This window comes from Anastrepha ludens, chromosome 5 (assembly GCF_028408465.1).
Source record: "Anastrepha ludens isolate Willacy chromosome 5, idAnaLude1.1, whole genome shotgun sequence".
NCBI lineage: Eukaryota > Metazoa > Arthropoda > Insecta > Diptera > Tephritidae > Anastrepha > Anastrepha ludens.
Genome location: NC_071501.1, coordinates 115,203,101 through 115,227,340, shown reverse-complemented (window position 1 = coordinate 115,227,340; position 24,240 = coordinate 115,203,101). Strand labels below are relative to the sequence as shown.

At 37.1% G+C, this 24,240-nt stretch overlaps 1 protein-coding gene across 6 annotated transcripts in view; it reads right to left on the bottom strand.

The window, feature by feature from the left end:
• Positions 1–16,031, bottom strand: part of LOC128863714 (uncharacterized) — a 100,307-nt gene extending 84,276 nt beyond the window's left edge. For 4 of the 6 annotated variants that reach the window (XM_054103011.1, XM_054103014.1, XM_054103015.1 and 1 more), the window contains exons 1-2: positions 15,561–16,031; positions 7,359–8,782 (exon numbers count right to left, since the gene is read on the bottom strand). In XM_054103011.1, coding sequence (XP_053958986.1) covers positions 7,359–8,494 — 1,136 coding nt within the window. In that variant the 5' untranslated portion in view covers positions 8,495–8,782; positions 15,561–16,031. The remainder of the gene's footprint in view (positions 1–7,358; positions 8,783–15,560) is intronic. The other 2 variants (XM_054103013.1, XM_054103012.1) reach the window with 2 other exon arrangements.
• Positions 16,032–24,240: the final 8,209 nt, after the last annotated feature.

Below are 24,240 nucleotides of genomic sequence, written 5' to 3'. Positions count from 1 at the left end.
TGGTTGGCCAAAGGGATTGCACAATAATAGGATTTTTCTATAAATGCCAAGTGAGTGCAAAAAGTAGTTTGAAATTAAATTTTGACTTCGTATGAGGTTACATGCTGTAGGGATTTTTATAAAACATTATTTTTTTTCGTCATTTTCGCAATCTAAATATGTTTAAGTATTCCACTCATATAATGTATGTACGTATATTTAAATACAGTTATAAGTACTATAATAGGAAATTTCATATCGATCTGACAAATATTTTCGAGGTTGCGCGCATACAAAAGTCTTTTGAGAAGTCCGTGCAAAGTAAGAGAGATTGCACTATTGGTGCGTATTGAGGTTATGTTTAGCTAGCAGTATCTCTTGGAGGAACACGCACCAAGTTTCAGCCGGATCGGTATATTTCTTTGGCATTTAAGACCAATTTAGAGAAATGACTGGCGGGACAAATTTTTTATTCAAACGAATGGCTATTTTTCAGCCATGCGCCAAATCTATTATTTCGAGGGATCAACAAACTAGAACAGCGTTGGCCGAAGTGTATACGCCTAAAAGGAGACTAAGTCGAAAAATTAAATAGGTAAATAATTAAGTAGTATTTATTTTTGCATTCACATTTCAAAGATCTTTGTATTTCTAAAAATCTATCAGAGTTTATGAAAGTGTTCATATATGCATTTTTGAAAGCTTCTTCCCAAAACTTAATTTTTGATCATTAAAAAGTTATTTTTTTTATTTTAAAGATAATTTTTATGAAAAATTATAGCATATAAGTTTGCCACGCTACTTTTAATAATAATAATAATAATAAATATTAACCCTTTGCACTCGAGAAATGACTCTCGGTCACCACTTTGCTTGGCGCGGAAATTCCGGTCGCTGTGCAAACTATTTATGTTCATACAACTGTCATGAAACGAAAAATTATAAAGACTAATGTTTGAAAAATTATCTTCGTAAAGCGGTAAAGATACATTAAATATTAAAAGATAAAAGTTGTATGTATTGCAATACGTTCACATATAAGTAGATGATCTACTTTTTCGCGCTTAACTCAAAATCCGTAATTAAAATGCGCGATTTTCCATATAAAATATCCCTTCCAAAATATGAGATTATAAAATAATCCTAAATAATAACGATACTTTTCGACATACAACCCTGTGTATTCTGTGTTCTCGATAATTACTATTACGAATGTAAGGAGAAACATCAAAATGAAAACTAAATGGAATGGATGCCAGCAAAGAAAACAGGTCTGTAAACATAATTCTAGTCAAATTTTTGTTAAATATTATTAATTAGGGATTCATTTTATAGAAAAAAGCGATCGCACTAGAGGGGCGGTCGAGTTTCTTTTGGATTAATAAATAAATATAGGTAATTTTGTTCAATAGCAATTCTTAGTATATAATTTTAAAAATAGTGCTCTTGTTTTACAGAGTTGAGAAGAAATGTGTTGGGCCTTCAGGCGGACCCCATCTTCGTGGAAGTACTATGATAAAGTGCACCATATCCTTGGCGGATACAAATATTTGAACCTAGAAGCAATTGTAAAAGAGAGTGTAGGTTAGTGCGGTGAAGCTTTATAATCTTATGCCTATATTAATTGTTTTTTCATTTATTATTTAATAGAGTGGAGACCCTTCAGCTCTTCTCAAATGCAAGCACCTTCGGTTGAATTTGCATTGGAATTGCTACACAACCCCCGAAAAAACGGGGAAAGGATAACGAAAATTTCCAATATGCATTTTCGGAAGAATTACGCGCGCCCAACCAAACGATTGCCCGAGAAATCCAAGAACTGAAGAAAGATAGTAGAGAAGCATAAATAGATAAATAAATAAAAAATTAAATTAAAATAAATAGAAAATAGGTAGTGGAAACTCCGATCGCTTCGAAAATGAACACAAATTTAAGAAAACCACACCAAAAAAACAACTAAAGATTTTGAAAGAAAAATTAAAAAAATGTGATAAATGAATTATTTCTATTTTAAGTTTACAGGTAAATTGTTAGTACTTTAAGTAGGTTTAATTAATTTAATAATAAATAAATGAATTTAAAAAGAAACATGTGAAATAAATGAAATTTAAAAGGAAGATAAAAACGAAGCGATTGATTATCTATTGTGCTCTGCGCTTAAGTTGTGGTCTTGAGTATAGATTTGCGAATTCGAAATTTGTTTGGCTTTGGATCCATTTGTTGTTAATGCTATCATTACGTTCATTTAGAAAATTGTGCAAAACACAGCAACATTTTATTATTGGCGTTGCATTTTTGATGCCATTATCAATGCCTTTACGAATTCTTCTAAGCCTTGCTTTCAAATGACCGAAAGCATTCTCTTCTACTCTACTAGATTTGGAAAGTTGGTAATTAAAAATCTTTTCGCTGTATCCGGCCATTGAGTAGTAAGGGTAAGGCTTCATTAGAAATTCTGTAAAGCGAAATATTTGCACCTAAAATTGGTTTCGTATTCTCGCTGAGAAAAGGTCGCATACGGATTTGCTCCAAGTCAGTAACAATTTAGTATGCTAAATTGCGTACAGGTAGCTATGATCTCACAAATGACTCATTCGGTGGTCGAGAATCACAATAAATCAAAACTGACAAGCTAAATATTATTTTTTTTAAACCTGTACCATCTCAGTATGCCTATGAACTACACTTGCACATTGGCGTTAGACTAAAAATATTAACTCATTCAGTTCAATTATTTTTGCCTTGCCTATTTATCTGAAAATTTCTTTTTTAAGGGCCTTTGCTACAGTACAGAAATATCGCTTCATAGACAAATAAAGACTGTTTCAGAAGACAGGCATAGATGTTGTTTTAAAACACAACATGTAAAAATGTAGACACTTCTTTTAGGTTTAACTGCTTTTATTCAAATGTCAGGATTGCAGTAGATATGGCAATACAAAGCGTTTATCAAATACGCATAGGAAAATTGTTTTCCATGGACATCGATATTTATTCAAATACGGCTCTTAATAATAATATGCGAAAAATTACATCGTTTAAATGTCCATCATGAGCACGTCTACAGGTAAAATCCGCCAAAGAGTTGATTCATGAAGGCCCGATGTTTGAGAACGTCGAGATATCGATGTTGAAGGCTGATCAGCTACATTTTGCGCTACAGCAGCATTACCCTATTCCCAACAGACTGTCTCGTTTTTGATCCGCCAGTTCTTTTCCTATCCTCGACAGAACCAGTTTCTTCAAATATTTTCACCAATCTTTGGTTCGTCGCATGAATATTACCACCAAAACAAAATACGAATTTTGCGATAAGTTATTCTTAAAGATCGAGCATCTTCATAATAGGTTAGGTTAGGTTATGCAATGACCTCCAGGAGATTATTATTTTTTATACTTAATTTGCCAGTTTCCATAGGGATTCCATGTGGTTTCCTTTTTTTAAGAAGTGGAAGATTCATAATAAGTTTAAAGAAATATAATGCGCTGTTCTATTGTGCGTGCATCTGTCTACTTGATAAATATCAAATATTACATAAAAAAGTATCGTCTAGGAACTATTCACTACTGACAACTAAGCGCCACTTTTGCAAGACCCTTTATTTGAGATCGGTAGGTCTGCAAATCAGATCACATTAGCTGTAATAACCTTCTGCGCCAGAAAAATTAAAGTATATCCCTTCCTCACAACTGGCTTCCATTAAGAGGCGAATGCGCTAATAACGCAATTTATTCTATCGCCCGAATGTAGGGATAATGTAAAGCAAAATCAATGCACTAATATTAGATTTAGTTATGCATGTCGATCGTGAACTGAATGCGAAAATTTTCTCATTTCCTGTTTCCGCTTTGTTAGAAATTAAAATGAGAATCAATAAATACTAGCGGCTCACAACACACACACACATAAATACGCACACAAAAAACACTCGCATTCACTTCTAAGGCAAATCGCAAAAAAATGGGCGTGGTGCTCACACAATTGCGTGCGACTAGCAAATCAAAGTAAATAGAGTAGAGCTGCAGCAATGACTTCAATTATAATCTCGTTTTCATTTTTTTGCTATTTTACTTTCCACGCACACACACACACACATCCAGGCAAATGAAATAGCAAACGCAAACCAATTGCAAGTCTCGAAATGTCAAAGTGTGCAATTTTGCCTACCAGCGAAAATCCGCCGCCATAGCCGCACGTCCCTTGCACACACACGCACACGCCCTAGCAGAGGCTAGATTTACTCGCACACAAACACATAAACGTTTACATGCGACCGTGAGTTAGAATAAGTGCGGCTTGTCAGCCAACAATAGCAACATAGAGGCTGGCACGCTGGTGCATGTGTGTGTGTGTGTGTGTGTGCGCGCTTATTTGCCAGGTAATCACAAAAGTTTTTCGATCGCTTGGTTGGACACTCGTTCGCGATGACATTCAACGGAAATACGCAATGCAAACGAATTTACATGCCATGCATAGGAGTCTTCCTCGCTTTGGCCGTTTTGTGTGCGCAATCAATGCAACAAAGAGCAACTTGCAAGTAACAACTATTAAATTTACAGGCAAATGTAATATTTTTGAGCATTTATTTTTACCAACTCATAGACATTTGTACATATGTATGTATGTATGTATTTTCATTGGTATAATTGCTCTAGTTTCACTTGGGCCTCGTCAAATGTTCTATGCATTTCAAATTGTTATTTTTGTTAGCGATTTTTTCCCCGCTATTTTGCAACAATTATTGCTATTTTTGCTTTTATTTATTGCATGTCCATGTAACCGGCATGCGTGTGCTGTCAACTGTTTTTCCGGTTGGAAACTTTCCAATACCCACTTTTCCAGGTAGTTAGTATTCGTCTACTTATTTAATGCAGAGAAAAGATTTTTTTTGTGTTGAAAAATAACGACGGAGTTTTCAAGCACAAAGAACGTCATATTGACATACGATAAGTGTCCATTCTATATTGATTTTGTGCATTCTTCAGGGGTTAAATTATATTTGTGGCACATTTCGTTCAGTTATACAAGATCGCGGCTCTCCATTGGAGAATCTCTTAACACATTGAGGGCCATGTTGCACGCTTTTATACGACTACTAATAACACATGGGTTTAAAAGTCTCGGGCCACTTGTTTTACTGCATTCACTTCATTTTCAGTTATTATTAACTTTGAAAAGATAACCGCCAAAATTTCATGATATTCTATTAATTAGTTCGTGAGTTATGGTGCTGAAAGTGAAGCTACTTTTGTGATTTTCGAAGCAATGAATCAAAGAGATTTTCGTGTTTTAATTTTACTCTGCTTCTTGATGGGAAAAAAATACCGGTCAAGCGAAGTAATGGCTTGAGATGTGTCATGAGGACTCCGTTTTATCAGAAACAACAATAAAACAATGGTTTCTGACTTGAAACGTGGACAAAGAGACACCAATGATGCACAACGCAGTGGGCGTCCAATTGTCCAAATGAGACGATAACATTACAAAACATCAAAAAAATACACAAAATAGTTTTGAATGATCGAAAAGTGCAGTTGCGTGAGTTAGCTGACAGAGATATCAAAAGAAGAGATATCAAAAGAACGTCTTGGCTTTATATTGCATGAGCATTTGACTATGAAAAAGCTCTGTGAAAAGTGAGTGCCGCGGTCGCTCACCGTTGACCAAAAACAAGAACGTATTGATGATGGCAAAAGAGTGGCAAAACTACTTGAATTGCACTTCGAGTTGCTCCTACATCCAAGGTATTCGCCAAACCTGGCTTTCAACGACTAATGGCTGTTCGCAGACCTAAAAAAATGCTCGCCGGTAAGAAATATCGCTCGAATGAAGAGGTTATCACTGAAACTGAGGCCTATTTCGAGTCATGAATGGAATGGTTACGCTTTTCTTGATGGAAATTATGAGTCGTTGATGAATAAAGCCAAATTTTGAATAAAACATGTTTTCTTTGTTAGGCCCGTGACTTTTCAGCCCATGTGTTACCTCCGACAGAAGTAGTTTCCCATTCGACCTTGTGGTGCACTTTCGTGCGACGTTGCATACGATTTTTTATATTTTTAGAATAGGTTTTTACCTACTTATTTGCGAAAGATTTTAATGCAATTTTCAGGATTTTTAAGATTCCAGTTCCGTCAAACTGAGCCATGCCATACAAAAAACCTGCTTGCCTGGCAGTCAATGCGCTAAGAGATTGAAATTTGAAAAAGGCGAGCCAAAATGAACCAGTTACTCCTAAAACACTCAGCCTGGAAAGGAGGAAAGGAGAGAAGTAACAGAAAGAAAAAGGTGGAATAGAATAAAGACAGAGGCAGAGATGGTTAGTCTTGTGAGAGTTTTCCAGATTCCTTGGCAAATCTGAAAATATCCTCCAGTTTGAGAGCACGAATTTTACTCATTCCCATAACATCGGCGCCCGAAAATCATAGCCCTGCTCTAGCATAGGCTATGAGGCCGAAGTATTTTACATAAACTCTATTTTTCAAACTTGTCACTTTTGACGCCACGATAACCCTCACATCATACACAAAACACCATTGTGCGTTTAGAAAGTGGCACTTTGGGCGGCGGTTTGCTCCGAGCCATTATTGGACAATTCTTCTGCAGAGGAAGCTCTCTGACACGCTCAAAACAGACATATGGTTAGTATTTGTGTTCAGAACCCAGCCAGCACTAACCAGGAAAGGTTCAACAGAACCTAAACGACCAAGTACCTGGTGATGGTTAGAGAGCGTTACCTGAGGCCTGCCAAAATTTTAGCGGGACGGAAGCTAACGTGGCATTAATCCAGGAGCCATTTCATCAAGAGAAGAATACCACAATAACCAGCCCATGTCAAACTTCATACCTCTCCAATTGCCAGTTTGCAATAATTAAGATGTTACTGGTCTCAATTCTAATGGGGTCCATTTTTGTACCTTTTTCGCTCAGCCTATTACCCTTGAGTTAATGCGCGTAACTAGCAGGCTAGGGTGTGGGTCACCTCTTACGACGGGCACCGGCTACCGCCGGCGAATTCTAACCCCCTAACCCGCTGAAGTTTATGTTTCAGGGATTGGGTCGCAAGGTGTATCTTAAGTCAAAGAAGTTGGATGGAAGCAGAGACTTGCCACAAGCATAGGGATCTGGAAACCTTTTACCTACATTTTATACACCACATCAATTTTTTTTTATGCAAAGTGTCCAATAAATATGTTGACGAGACAAAGGAGTATTAATTATAACGGAATGATTTTAAAATCTTGATGATATCCATGAAATATGACCAGAATAAATAAAATCACAAACCCCTCACACACACACACATTTTGGATCTACAACATCGCTTTCAATCCACAATTCCGCACCATTTTAGTCGCTTACTACTAATTCCACCTACCTGGCAGTCGTGCAGTCCCTATACAGCACATCAAAGTCCTTGCAGGAGAGCAGCTTACACCGATTGACGCCAGGCTGTATGGCGCCCAGTCCTCGCAATATCCGCACCTGTTCCACATTGCATACCAGCGGCACAATATCGAGCCGCTTCAGCTTCGTATAAACTGTATGCAAGCCGCCCACCAAATGCTTAAGGAAAAGCTCAAACGCCTGTGGTAGACAAAGCATCGTATCACCGCTAATTATAAAAGCGGCCACCTTCTGCCCACGATACTCCACCAGCTTGCATTCGTTGGCGCTGGGATCTGAGGTGGAAATCGGTGGCGGACTATTGTAGGAGCGCGGCGGTACATGATGATGTGCAGCGGCCATCAATTCTAGTGGCGAGGCGTGATGCATCATTTGTAGTGAATTGAGCAAACCCAGCGAATGTGGTGGTAGGCCGTGCGGCATACGCGGAGGCAAACCGGCGGGTAGTCCATTGGGCGTGGGCACGCCCGTCACATGTGGTGGTGGACTAAGTTGGTGATGCTGTTGTTGCATTTGTTGCATCATCGTATGATTGAGCGATGTCACCGGACTGACGGCGTTGGGATGGCGTGTGGGTGAACTGGCTGGCGAACAACTGGAGCCACGACCGGTATGTGAAAGGCGTCCGTTGGAGGGGCGTTCATCACCAATGCTACCGCTTAATGAACCACCGCCACTGCCACCGGGACCGCTACCGCCGCGACTGCTATTCCCATCACGTGTGCCATTCTGCTGCTGTTGGTGCTGGTGTTGTTGTTGTTGTTGCTGCTGCTGTTGCTGATGATGCATCAGCAGCGCTGTCGGATTCATGCTGTGCGCCAACAGGATGCTGTTGTTATTGTTATTATTGTGATGATAACTGGGACTCAGTTTGTTGTGACGTGGACTATTGTTATTATTATTGTTGTTGTTGTTGTTATTGTGATTATTGTTTGTGAGATTGGTTGCCACTGAAATGGTGTTCATTGCCTTGCCGATCGAAACTGGTGTTGGTGAACGTTCGCGCTTAACAGCCGTTAATACGGCGGCGTGCAGCGCCGAGGAGGAAGAGGAGGCGACACTTTGTTCACTTGTGATTGAATGAGCATCAATAGCGGTAGAATCCATGCTTTGTCACATGCAATACTTTTTTGTGACGACCGTTATTTTGTGTTTTTTCTTGTTTACTTTGTTTTTTTCTTTGCTTTTTTTGTTTTGTTTTGCTATATGAAAACTCTTTTAGTTTTCAGTTGATTTTGAAATCTAGAATTTTCATTTTCGCTACGTTTTAACTGCACTTCACTTCACTTTTATTCGAGATAGTTTTAGAGTATTTATTGAGTTCACTAGTAAGCAAATAGGCGAAGTGACGAATTTCGAGTTTTCGAAGTTTTTAATAATAAATCACACCTCTTTCTGTAAAACAAGATTTGATAGATTTTTTTTATTATTTTAGTGGACTTTCTTTAGTCCTAATTTAAAATAAAATGTGCAGTTTTTCAAATAGTGGCAATTCGATGGCAATTTATATGATATTTATCACGATTTTCTTTGTATTTTAACCCCTTGCCTTATGAATCGAGCGACTATTGGGCGTGGCACTGTCGATGAAAGTTTTTCGCGTGCATAAAAACAATCTCGTATTTTATACGAAGCTCTCACTTTTGACCAGAAAAAGTCCTCACGTGTCTGATGCGAGGTTCTCATTTTAGGCACGGGAGTTGGATGACGTCTCCCGCACCTTGTTTCAAGGCAAAGGGTTAAAAGAGTTGGGTAAGTTGAATATGCTGCTGAATTCAGCTTGCATGATTTTGGGTTAAATTATATGAAAATTCTAGTGTCCACGTTCAGGTTTACCTAGAACTTAAGTCCACAATTAAATGAAAAAATCGAAGTGGAATCGTTAATCTGTATATTAGTAGGTATTACAATAATTCAAGTATTCTAGGATTCATTTATGAAGTAGATATATTGAACTTTCGAATAATTTTCTAACCGTAAAGACACACCACGATTTTAAAATTTGATTTACAATTTGATTAGTTCAAATTATCATCTCCATTTCAGAAATAAATCGACGAATTTGATGACCCTCTACATGCATACATAAATACTCATGCGAGTATGCGATTAGTGAGCCAAGGAGCTGAGTGTAGAGGTAAGAAACAATTTTTATTTATCCAATCTTGGTGTGGTTATACTTTGAGCTCTCAGATCACACAATAACTAGACGAAGAATGTCAAAAGCATTCGATGGGTCTGAAAGTGCTCGGTGCAGTACCACCTGATGGTAGCAGAGTAAGAAGAAGGCCTCCACTCCATTGGAAAGGTCAGACGGAGAAGAACTTGGCTTCACTTAGTGTTTCCAACTAGAGCCGATTAGCACAATGAGAGAAATGAGAAATGACTAATGTGCTTTGTAAAATTCGGCTAAAGTCGCGTAAGCGTTTATCGCTCCAATCAAGGGGAAGAAGAAGAAAGAAAGTTCTATCAATTTTCTTGTGTGGATCGGCAGCCAGGCTCACAAACAATTGGATTGTTAACAAAATTCAAAGCTATGCCAACAGTTGTTTGCGCAGAATATTAAAGATCTGGTGGCCCAACACTAGCAGCAACAAAGATTTGTACGAGAAATGCAAAATTCAAAACGATTGCAAATTTGATAGAGCTTAGAAAGTGGAGGTGGATTGGGCGCACGCTTCGCAAGAACGTAAATGAAATCTGTCGTCAAGCCTTGAACTGAAACCCGCAAATCACTCAAAAATATCGTAGCGTACAATGGTTCAGAAAGAAGTTCCAGTAACAGAAAAGAAAAACCAAAATTAAGTTTCTTGCAAGAAAACAAAACCATATGGCGGTACTTTATTGAGGTGCTATGTTTCAATGAGAGAACCAAAAACCGATGATGATGATGAATATCATTATAGACAAACATATTAGAAAATCAAGGTAATTAGTAGCAGAGGTTATTGGCCTTTTTTAGGTGGACTTTTGTATAATTTGTTAATTGTTTGGCTATGTTTTCCCTTATCCTACAAACAGAGGACCTCCGAACGACGGATAATTTATATGAGGCATTTTTTATTGCAAAAATATACTCTGTGACTTTTAACTACCTACCGGTGGGCGGCTGCTATTAGGAAAAACGTTTTCTATCATCTACCAAGTTTTATCTCACGTATACCAGCAGGTGGAAGTCAGAAATAGGAAATGAAATTACCGATGAATTAGTCAACTGCGAATCAGTGGTTACCCCACAGGGACTAGAGCCGAGCATCGGAATCAGTGCGGCAGGAATCAGTAATTGGATCACTGATGTTGTATGCAATTAACATAAAATTAAAGCCCGCACGGAAAACTGTCGAACTTTCTTCTAAAATAAGAAGAGAAGACATTCGGTTGATGGTCGGTATTATTACAGAACACAATCCATGGGGTCAGCATATGACCACCAGTCGAATTATTAAGGACCCGATCTGCCTGTCTTACTTAGAGCAGGCGGATAGCACTGAGCATTTTCGCTGTGAGTGTCCTGCCTATGCTAGAGCAGGGCTACGAATTTGGGCGCCGATGTTATGGGAATGAGTAAAATTCGTGCTCTCAAACTGGAGGATATTTTCAGATTTGCCAAAGGAATCTGGCAAATTCTCACAAGACTATCCATCTCTGCCTCTGTGTCTATTCTGTTCTATCTTTTTCTTTTTTATTTATTTCTTTCGATTCCTCCTCGACTATATTCTCTTTTACTTTCCAGGGCTTTGAATACAGTGGGCTTTTCTAGCCTGCGTGTGTTAGGAGTTACCAATCTCTCGGTGCAGCTTGGCTCGACTTTTTCAAATTTCCTTTCCACGATTACGAGGACCGCAAACTACATAAACTGTATATAACCTGTTGTTATAGCAGCTTAACAAACTCTCGCCGAAGTCGATTAACCCATTAATTGCCTTCGACGATGCCATCAAAGGGTATGACCAAGAAACGAAGCGCGAGCCTCGATGAACTTGGACCAAAGGAAAACTTGGGTAAATGAGTTGCCAAAGCATTGCGATTCTACTTTAGATCCGTGGACCCTACTTTTTATAATAATAATATATAATTTTTCTGCATACCAGCAAAGTATTCAAGCTACTACTAGACAGTTTTCGTTTGGTTTTTGAGTCACTTTTTTACTAAACAAAAAAAAATTATTTGAAGTGATAAAAATCTTTATTTTGCCCTTTACGCACTCCATTGCTTGTCTGTTGGTATATAGCAGCTCACAATTGGCAAATATAATGGACGTGCGAAGCAAATATACCGACAGGGTGATTAATTTTGCGCCACCTTGTATTTATCACATTCACTGAAAAAATGTAAATTATGTAAATAATCTCAAGAAAAGCAAAATATTAGTCCAAAATGCTAGTCGAATTTTAATATTTCTTTAGTGCTCTAATACGGTCTGAGGAACTAAAAAAAATTATGCTGCTTATAGAATGACGCATACACATTTAAGCCACGCTAAGTGTGGGGCATCATCATCATCATCAGTTCCTGCGTCTCCCACAGGAGCATAGCGCCTAAGTAAAACACCTCCGTTTGGTGCGGTTTTTTGCAAGAAGTTTGATTTCGTTCCAAGTTTTTCCTGACATTTCAACTTCCTTCTGGACCGTTCCCCACGACGATATTTTTGGACGGTCAAACTTTGCGAACACCTTCTGAATTCCAATATAGTGCTTGGCCCATGCTTCTGATATTTTTCGGCATTAACAAACAAATCAATTTGATTTTTGAGCACTAAAGAAATTCCCAAAATTTGTTCAAATTTTCTTATGCATAAAATATTCGTTTGGGGAAAAATAAGTCCATTATTTTCTAGGTAGGTGGCTAAAGTGATCGATATGTCGTAAAGTATCGAGCAAAACGAATTTAAAGTTTATGCTGGTTGTCAGGTGACATTTCACACTAAAAAAAAACGTTTGCTGTTTTTTGTTTCTTCCGTTCAGTTGTGCGTTACAGGGTGTTAACAATGGAACTCAACAAAGAAAAAACTCGGAACATTTTACAGATTTTCTTTGATAAAGGCGAAACTGCTAGCCAGGCCGCGGAAATTGGGAATGGTCAAATTTTGGTTTCGTCGATCCCGTTCAGCCATTTTTTGAAAAATGTCGTTAAAATCACAGAAACATTCGAATTGGACCGACATTTTAGTAGTCGTACCATCGCCCAGGAGTTAAAGATCGACCATAAAACAGTTTTGAACCATTTGAGCAAAAATTTGTATAAACTAATACTAAAACAAACGTGGATGATATTCTCAAAGCCCCAGCAGTTCCTATAACTATCTCTTTATCCCATTTCCAATACATAGATAATTTCCTAAATGGCCCATTTTGGAAAAATTAATGGACTCTGAATTTTAATATTTCACATGCAAAAGTGTTTCACAAAATTAGGTGCCCCAAGTAGCTGCATACTTAAAAAACTGCACTTTTACCATTTTTGAAGCAACGCAATTTTTACTAATTTGTATTTATTTTTAAATAAAATATTTTAAAATAATATTTTTTTTAATTATCATTTTGTAACACTTCAGAAAGTGTTTACTTAAAAAAAGCGCATTTCAAAAATTTATTAATTTCGTAGATTTTCTTGGAAAATATAATTTTTTCTATTAAATTATTGTTTATTTTTGAATTTTTTCAGCCTTCAAAACTTATCGATAAAAGTTCTTTATATTATTTCATTTTTTCTTTTCAATTAAAAGTAATTCCGGGGCATTTTTTTTATAAATAGCAGCTCTTCTTTGTTAGATATTAAATTTCTTTGTTAGATATTAAATTTTATTCAATGATTATTTTTGCACACATCAAAGTTTTTCACTTTTCACGCATTTGCACGGCAACTAAAAAAACAACTATTTAATTTCACAATCCATACAAATCCCTTAAACTGTTCCAAATCGCAATTCTAATAAGCACAAAGAATTCTTGATTTTCAATTCCGGAATATCTACCAAAGCGCGCGTTCTTAACGAAAAAATTAGCCAACTACCGCACCGTTAACGTGTCACTGCGCGTATGAGAGAACAAATGATTGCAGACAGTCACAGAAACACACAGTGAATACGAATACGATTGCGATTCCGAATACGAATATAATACTCACATAGTAAATAGACGCGTGGCGCGCCGCCCAAATACACAATCAGCAAGCAGTCACAGTCAGTCGCATCAACGCAGCAACAACAGTAATGGAATGGCATTGAGGAGGAAATGCGCGGATATATCCACACATAAATACATCCAAACAAATATGCATACATACACATATACAGAGCAGGGACAAACAAAAATTACATTACATATACATTCGCAATTGCAGAAGGAACAGAAACGAAAAAAAAAAAACAAATAAATTCACAGAGGGAAATACGACAACTGCAAAAAGCAACTTCGACAGAGACGTCTACGAGCATGACGCTGGGACCCAACGTCGGCAGCAATGATAGTGGTGACAGCATCGCTGGCAGCAGCAGCAGCAGCGACTGCGGCGAATGACATTCAGCTAGTTGCGTCGGAAATGGGAGAAATGTGATTGCTGCGCGACTGCCGAATCCATTCAATTCGGGTCGATTCGATTTCGCTGCTAGATCGAAACGTATTGGAAGTTGAATCGAATTGTTTGTTGGAAGAGGGGAAGCAATTGCGGTTGCAGTTGATTTTTTTTTTTTTTTTTTTTTTAATTTGAAACTTGGGGTTGGGGATGTGAGTAATGAAAATGTTTTGTAGTGAATTCAGGGTTGTTTTTGTAGTTGGAATTACATTTGGAATTGGAGTAGTATTTATGTAGGTTGCCGCGAATTTCAGTACAAAGGGGGTGCAATCTTTAGGGTACTTTTGTGGAGCTCGTGAGATGTATGCATTTGGCGGCGACATTTAAGGGAGCCACAAAAGGTAGGTAGCCAGCCAGCATTGGTTGTCTAATGGTGCTATTGTTGTCGTGGTTTTTTTTTGTTATTTCACTTCTGTAGACTTTCATTTGTCGCTGCTTGCTGTGTGAGTAAGATGGATGGATTGTTTGTTGACTTAACAGTGATATTCGATATTTGAAGATTTTTAATTTTGTTATCATAAATAGACGCGCACGAGCAGTTGTTTTCATAAATTAGTACTTTATTTTAATAATTTTGTAAATCATTTTTTTACGTTTACGCATATGATGAAAAGTTAGCGAAATTTTAAATTTTTAGCGAAATTTAGTCTAACCACCTGCTAACCATGTATGCGCTCTACTATCATTAGATTGGACAAATTAGTTTTTTTTTACATTCCTGTACTTATGCAAATTTGAAGTGCAAAACGTTAATAACGCGAAAAAACGACTAAGATCCTACGAAACGAAACCCGTTTGAGGTATTTCAAATTCAGAAAGGCTTGTGTTTAGCATTTTGTTAGTGGCAATATTTTGTGAAATCGAACGTGTATGTGTAACAGGTTTTTAAATAGTGTACAATCTTATAATCGACATATCGACCACTTTTAATTTCAGAGCTTATTTGCTCTGTTTGATAGCGTTTTTGCCATTAATTTCAGAAAACCTTAAAAAATTGTCATGGATCAAGAATTATGAGATCCGTGCATGGCTTGTGGTGTATATCTCGCCTTTGAATTAATTTCTCTCGGAAAATGTTAAGCCACCTGTCCTTACCGACAATTAGGGTAATGAAACAAAATTCGTATTTGCAACGAAATAAAATCGCAGTTTGGAAAAAATTACTAAAATAATATTTAATCTGTATTTTCGTGCCGTTTTCTAGGAACAAATAATTCAATTTCAAATAAAGTAAAAGGAATATAATTTTTAGGCATAGCAAAGCTACATTGCTGTTTCCGTGTGCGACTTTTATAATCAACGAAATGCTTAGCTAGCAGTGGCATGTTAGAAAAAATTGTATAATGCCATTTTAGAAAACATTTCATAGATATCTAGCAGTTTTCAGTGATTTCTTGGTTTTTTATAAATACGACAGCTATAGTTTGAATTTGAAGATTTCCTTCTCTCAGTCCGCAGAGAAACTTTTTTTTAAATCAAATTCTTATTTATATGTACGTGCATACATATAATATATCATGACCACTTATAGATTGTTTAGAAATTAAATATTTATTTCGCTTTTAAAATCACGCCATATTCCGCACAAATTTTTTCTTACATTTAACTTTTCATTTGAATAGATTTGAATTGTAACAATTCCAAGTGTTTTCACCATTTCAAGTTTTCAAAAGGCACAAACGCATTTGTAATTAATTTGACGCAAATTGATTTAACAAAAATCCGCACTAACACCAACCGATTATTATTTGTCAGTTGCTGTTGCTGACACCGCTCACTTGACGAATGCCGCCTATTGGCGACGGCAAATGCAACACAACACACTGTACTAATTCCATGTAGGTACATAAACACACACATACACTCACTTCAATACTGCTCCGTATAACCATCTCTATCAGTGATTATTCATAACGTGAACCGAATAACCAAATTGCCTGCACTATGAGCCAACGAACGAACAAACAACGAACGAGCAGCAATGGCAATGGCAACGGCAACGCGACGCGACGGCGAACAGAACGAGTTGTAGAGTAGCGCGCACAGCAAAATTTTTATTGCATTACCTTCGCTTACGAATGACAAATTCGTAATGAAACCGATTTGAAATGTGTGCTGGCTGCCGTTGCGCGAGCATGAGCGGCGCAACACAACAACACAACACACATTTCCCCAATTGTATCTGCAACTGCATAATTTTTTGATATGGACGGAGTGTAGCTGTGGCTGTAGCTGTAGCTGTAATTGTGTGTTTGCATTCGTATGTATTTGGAGTTGTGGCTGTTCTGCATTCTGTAATGGTACAATATCAACGAAGTATTAAAGTGGTTAGAGGGGATTGATGTGGGATAAAAGAAGTATATACATTGATACATATGTTGAAAAATGGTTGTGGCGAGGAGTTAAGTGTTAAGTGTTGAGTAGCAGCGGAGGTGAGCGCATGGCAGGCAGAAGAGCGGATGGAATGGAAATTATGTTATGTGTGTATAGTTGGGGAGAGGTGAGCAGACTTGCTGCAGGTACAAAAAAGTTGGCTGCTGCTTGTTTACTTGTTGTGTTTGCTTTATACATTTGATGTTGTTGTGACACTACGATTGCGTTGCGACCGATTCGTATCGCCCTATCCTCTTTACGACTGTGAATGTGTTCAATACGAATGTGTGAATTACGAATACGAATGCGAGTATACGAATGAGAATGCGAGACTGCTATGAGAATGGGAATGGAAATGAACGTTAGCATGGCAGATGGGCGTATGCGTTTGAATCGAATGTCGCGCCCGTATGTGCATGTGAATGGTGACAAAAAATAGGAGTGCTATGTGTGTGCATGCGAGACAGCAAATGATACAACAAATAAACAGTTCAACAGCAATTGAAATGGAATCGGAACGACAACAAAAAATACCACAAGCAACGAACTGTATTTATACAACACAACAATACAATTATAATGACAATACTTCAGGCGAAATTAATGGGGAGAATATGTGGATTGTGCGGATTTGTGTGAAATTTCAACCCCAAAAAAGGCTTGAAGGCAAACCAATATATGAAATGAAAAATGAAACAGCTAGCAGAGGAGATATTGTAAAAGAAGATTATAAAGATGTTTGCTGTTATACTTGTGGTATGTGTGTTATGTGTGCACATGTGTGTGTGCCCTCTTGTATTATAAAAAGTTAAATACCAATAATATTGCAAGCAGCAGCTGAAAAATGTAGTTTATAAAAGTGTCAAAAGCTGGCTATATACAGTCTTATTATATAATGGCATGAAATTAAAGATGTATGCACATTAAAAATTCTTTACATACAGTCGGGAACAAATTATAAGAATTACGCAACTTATGCCGAAACATTTTATAATTCGAAATACCTTAATAAGAATATAGCATTTGTGAATTCCAAAGGTTATTCCAAAAATAGAATCTTCCTTTCAGTGCAAAAAAAGCCGAACGACATTGCCTTCTTGTTTTGTGCTTAATATACATGCGAGAAGAAAATGAATAAATTTTTAAGAAGCTAATAAAATAAAAATAAATAAATAATTGGCGCGTACACTTCTGTTAGGTGTTTGGCCGAGCTCCTCCTCCTATTTGTGGTGTGCGTCTTGATGTTGTTCCACAAATGGAGGGACCTACAGTTTCAAGCCGACTCCGAACGGCAGATATTTTTATGAGGAGCTTTTTCATGGCAGAAATACACTCGGAGGTTTGCCATTGCCTGCCGAGGGGCGACCGCTATTAGAAAAATGTTTTTATTAATTTTGCTTTCACCGAGATTCGAACCAACGACCTCTCGGTGAATTCCGAATGGTAATCACGCACCAACCCATTCGGCTACGGCGGCCGCCAATAAAATTACTTAATTTAAATTCCAATACATACATATTTTCGCAATCATTTATACATTTAGTTAATATGAGTTTCAGGCAAAGATGAAACAATTGAGAGAAGAACACTATGGTTGATGACCGCATGGCTTCATAGTAAATTCTCATCCCTATAGAAAACATTTTTAGTGGTATATATGTATGGACGATACATTTGGTACGCTTCTTTACCCTTTTCGTCTTGATTTATACTATAACCACCTAAATTATTTTGGGTGACTTTCGCAAAGCACGTCAGTTGCTTTCTTTTTAGCCATATTTTTTGCTATTCTTATCCTTTCCTAATCCCTTCAATACAGAGAAGTCCTTTTCTCTACTACCACCACCAGTAGGGACCGCCAAGTTTTAATTAAGAGGTAATATTTCAACAACGCAGCGTGCATTACGAAAAAGTAGGAAAAAATAGGTTGTCATATAAAGCTGCATTAGTCAATTCAAAATAAAAAGAAACAAATGCGATACTTTGGAAAAACACGCTCTTGAAATTGCGGCATAGAAATTTCTAGAGTGAATTCCAGCGCATGCAGATAGACACTCTTAATGCTGGAAATTAGGTATTCTAGCAGTGGAACGTCTATCTTCGATAGTGCAATTATCACACATCCAATACCTGTTAATTCTGCGGTAGTTACTGACGACTACCGAATATTCGGAGCAGACTGCACAGAATTCCTTTCAGGAGGCAGATATTAATGAGGTGGGGCTATAGATTTACGTACACTGCTATACATAGCAAAGACTTTGACAAATGGGCATTGCGTAATTTTACTCTGGTTTGAATTTAGAACATGGGAGCCGTCGAACATAACGTTTGGCCCTTGAAACTACTGATATTACATTTATCATTCCATTCCGCAAACGTTCCCTACTGTTAGCGCGCCAAGTGAACTTTATGTTAAGCTAGGCATTTTTTTTCACAGTATGTGGACTATTCCATATTTAATTTAATAATGAATTTGACGATGCCACGAAGTAGCTGTATAGAGCTGTAAGCATCTTAATCTACTGCAAATTCAAGAATACAATTCAATCATACCAGAAAACTGCAAATATAAAAAACATCCCCTTTAAAATTAGAATGATATCAAATGCATGCAATATTGAATCATACCAAAAGATAAAATAATATAATATTTTATTGCCTATAACTGTACTACATACACGCCTAGATAATTGTTCATGCATCATATGTATACGAACACATTTAAATAGACGAAAGAAAACTAACAATAAAGGGAACAGAGGTGTTTACTACACCAAATAAATACCTGATATTAAAAAAAAAAGACATAACAAATCAACGAATGGACCAACGAAAAACGTTTGTACGGCAATGATAAATACAACTGCCACTGGTCGAAGGAAAGCAGAGAAGGCAATGGCAGCAACGGCAGTAATAGAGAAAGCAGCGACATTGGCAGAGGCAGTGACAGCAACTGATGCCCAATACCCCTACTGACTCCCCTTTCATCAATTCACTTCGAAAACGAATGATTTCTACATATCACTTAATATGCGCTGCATAATCTTCGTTTTCTCTTCTGAAAGTAGTCGTATGCCAAGTGTGGAAGGAAGACAAAAAATACGCCAAACACTCAAACGTTGAAGATGTTGAAGGGGGATCAGCAAAAAAAAATAAGAAATAAACACAAATCGCCTGCAGACAAAATTTCACTGAAAATAAAATAAGCATTCAAATAATAAAAGCTATTTGAAACGAAATGGATATGAAACATATGTGGATAATGTGCGCAAATATATATGGGTATTTGAATAAAAGTGGGTCTGCGTACCACTACAAGCGCTCCTGCGGCCATCTACACCATTCACCACTACACGCTCACCATATACACTCACTATTTGTTCTCCAATTTGCCGTTTCGAATATGATTGTTATTTGTTTTATTTCTTTATTTTTTCTCTCAGCTGCTCTTACTCTTCCTATTGGTTTGCAATTCCTTTGGGTTATTTTTTCAGGCAATCATTTCGTATATCATTTCGTTTCCACCGCTCACAAACACACTCATTCACTGTACTCGCATGGGTGTATTGTTCCGTATGCCTGAGTAGCTGGCATCGCATTCGCACCTGGCGCTGTTTGTGGCACATCACTTGTGCTCTCACTTACACTCCCTGTTTACGCGCACCACATATACAGCTTCACTCAGTCTGCTCTCTCTCTCTCAATACTCAGCAACGACAAGCCTTGCGGTGTTTTTTTTTTTCGTCAAAAGTAGCGAGCAGGTGGGCTGCGCCAATAAACATGCGCTTTTATTTACTTCTCTGCTTTACGAATGTTCGTATTATTTTTATATTTTTGTTTGCGATTTGTTTTCTTGTTTTTGAGTTGTGGGAGGATGGGGTGCGAGCGCATACGCTGCCAGTTGCAGAAAACATTTGCAGGCTGAAATGACAATTGTGTGGAAATTCACAGAATTGTTGGGATACGGGGCTGATCGTATAATTTGTCAGGAAATAAGAATGATGTTGAGAAGGAATGGGAAAGCAAAAAATGTATATGTATTTAATAATAATATTAATAATTCGCGTTTACACCCTTTGTTGTGTGTTGTGCGAGCTCCTTCTTCTATTTGTGATGTGTGTCTTTAGATTTTCCTACAAATGGAGTGACCTACAGTTTCATGCCGCCTCCGAACGGCAGATTGGTTTTATTTAGAGCTTTTCATGGCAAGTATTATAAAAAACAGTTCTTGTTGCCTAAATACAATCAGATCGATCAGATTTCCCATACATTGAACGCAACAATAACTGCTCCAAATCTCTGTCTCACTACCTGAGTGAATACTATGCAAAGAGCGGAGTCCGTACTCATACTTGTGGTAATTACCATCGGCTACAGTGCAGCTGGATTGAACGAAATTGGGCAAAGAAAAATCTAAACCTTAAACAATCTTTAAAGTTTTTATATAAAAACTCTGAAGACACAAACCTGCATTTAATTGTTTTGAAAGGGGGATAGGCGTCATTTGGAAATGACGAATATTTTCGCCAAATACACATTTTTCCACCGAGTATGCATCTCGACGCTCAGCGCCTAGCTATCAATTTGAAGTCAATAAACTATATTGTGGAGCAACGTACGAGATCTGGCACTAATTGGTGCATAGCGGTTTTTATCATTATGAAGTTTACTACGAATTTTCCGTCAATACTAAGAATAAGTTGCCTTTGAAGGTACTTTATTTTTGTCTATGAATGTAGGGTTACCAACGCCTGCCGTTTATGTATACGGTAAAGTCTTTAAAAACTATATACAGCCCCTTCTTAACCCTAGTCCAGCATGAAAGAAATAAAATAGGAAAGTATATTTGTAAGTTTATATAAGGGAACTTTAAAGTTGAAATTCAACATAAAAGATCAGCACATCCTTATAAAAGGCAGAAGATAATCATGCGCTATAAAACTAAGAGTTTCAAATGGAGCTGTGGGAAATTAAACATAAAAAGAATATCAATTCCTTATAGTGCTAAATACACAGGAAGCAAACGCTCCAGTAGCGTAATACAGTAGCGTGTGAAGTAACGGAGCAACCATTGCTTACGGGGCACAAAGGACCACGAGATCGAACTGCAAACCTCAAACAGAACCATTGCTACCGTTTTTACAATTCTTTATGAAATTTAAAAACGTGTTTTAATATCTTTAGCCAGTATACACGAAGTAACCGTTGATCTGAACAGAATGTGTTTGTGGTATTTCAGGCAACAGTTGAGGCAATATGAACTCCAATTAACAACAAAACTTAGCTCAAAACAAATTCCCTTGTTTGCTCAAAGTTTACCGCAAGTATGTAAGTATTGCAATGATAATTATCATAAAACCAAACCAGAGTCAGGATAATGGCAGCATAATCCCAAATACTTTCCTCAGTTCGCCATTCGACATGTACTTTAATACATACAAATATTGAAAAGAATTTTTGTGAAAATTTTTAAGTCTACATTTAACTGAATTCAGAAAATTAAGAATGTACAAATGCGCAAATCGATGTTTCATTCAGATAAAAAAATAAAGTATGTACGTAATGTATGCTCAGTTCGAGATTTGATGGAAAAAAAATTAACGCTGTTGATAACGAAATGCAAAAATTTCATATTTTGATATTCTGATATAATTAATTATTATTGTTAATGCATTTCAAAGCAAACTTTAGAATCTTCTTTTTCATACGAAAAAGTTCTATTTATTTATTATATTATATTAATTAAATTGAACTAAGAAAATGCGTGTACCTATTTTAGTGTTCACAAGCTTCCATATCCTTACACATAGAAACCCTACTGTCACTCCAACACATCCTCACACACACACACTCACGCACAGCAAGCACACTAACAGACAGTTGGCGCCGCCGCCGTCGCTCACATTTATTGGGAAAACATTTTAATATTTAAATTAAAAAAGCAAATGACAAACTGAGTTTTTCTTTTCCGATTACTTGTGCGAACGAGATGGCAATGGCGGGTGCAAGCGATGGCAAAAGCAATGCCTCATGCACTGTTGTGCGCCACCGTTACTTGAGTGGCGCTCAGTAAGCGGAGCCTTCGATAGGTAGTCACTCTCTCGCTCTTCGGCACAACCAACAACATCTTACGTTAGCATTATGTTGGGGTACCTATTTTTGTATGAATATTTTTGGAGAGCTTTTATGCTGACAACAACAATATACTGACACTCAAACATTTGTGCATTAAAATCCCAGCTCGTGTTCACTATTCATTACATTTACATTCACAACCCCAACAATAATACGTTTTTTGTTGGCAAGTACATTCGTATGTGAAGACTGTGTGCTCTTGTCAATCGTTGTCGGCTTTCGCCTTTTGCCACCCAACCGCCTCCCATTCGATACAGACCGACTTTGGCATTACGTTTATTCGTTTGTAGATCTGCCTACATATGTATTGGTGCACTGTGCAATTGTTCTCGCTCTTGCTTGGCTTTTTGTTTTATTTATTTTAATTTCTTTCTTGCTGGCAATGTGACTGGGTGGTGGTGCGCGTATTCACTCGCTCGCTCCCTATAGCGTCGACGCCATGCTATGCGATGTTTTCGTTCCTATAGGGCGCTGTTGCCCTCTTTTATGTTCCTTATTATCACTTTTTTGATTACATACATATGTACATATAAACATTCACACAACTTTCGGCAAGGAAATAGACACGCGCCACGTCGCTTATTTATAGTTAAAATCGATGTTGAAGAAAATGTTTTGGAGGGGATTTTAACGGAATCAATTTCATTATGTCAAGACAGAAGCACACTAAGGTCAATTCTAATGGCACAGATCAGGTGCAGTCCCTTCTTCTTAAATGATTGAGTCTCCGCGAAATATACGCCATCAATATTCAATCGTAGTGTTTGTCGTCTCTGTTTACTTTTGTAAATAAATTTATGCCAAGAGTAAAAAATTAAGCAGTCAACCACACAAACATTACATATAAACTTAGGTTCTTAAAAGCGATCATGGAAATATATTACCTAGCCTAAATTGCCTATATAAAATATAGTGCATTCCCCCAGCATTAGCTCTGAACTGGGAAATCGGATCATTTAAAAAATATAGCAAATTCAATCTTTTCGAATAATTTAAGGTGTAAAGCCTTCATATTAGAAGGTCCACCTTTTTTAAATCCTTTTTTAATTTATTCTAGTCCACCTTTTCTTAAATTCTTTGCAGACTACCTACAATTGGCGCCTATATGTAAACTAATAGCGCATTACTATTGAAAATACTTACGTTGGGGTCATTGTGACCCTTAAATGATCGGACAAATGTCACTACCATTCCTATACAGTACCAATTCTTATTAGTCAGTGTATGGGTGTATGTGCGCATAGAGTCGCTGTTTATGTCTGTCTGTGTTTTACTTTATTTCAATTCGGAAATTGTCTCTGCTTTCGCTTTGCTCGTTTCCCGAAGAGACCCACCCACATGCAAACGTAAGTCTATCCATATATATGGATATACTTTTAAGTACTTATGTAGTACATGAATTCGATAGAATGTGCTCAACCTTTGCCACCATTTTGGGACAGCTTCTGGGTGATTATTATTGTATAGTGAAACAGTGTCAATGCCCACCCAACAATCAGCATTACAGTTGCATGTATCAGTTCAAGTACTTATATACATTAGTGAATGCACACATACATAAATATGTATATTAGGGTGGTTTCTTGTTTTTTTTTGTTTGTAGATGAAATTTTTTATGCTAGATCATTTATGATTATTTCATATTACGATATGACAAATTTTTTCATAATATATTATAATTTTAATTCTTTTATTTCATAAAAAAGTTACAATCTAACGCAGCACTAACATTTCATTTTTTATAATAATTAATCATTCTAGGGCATTCT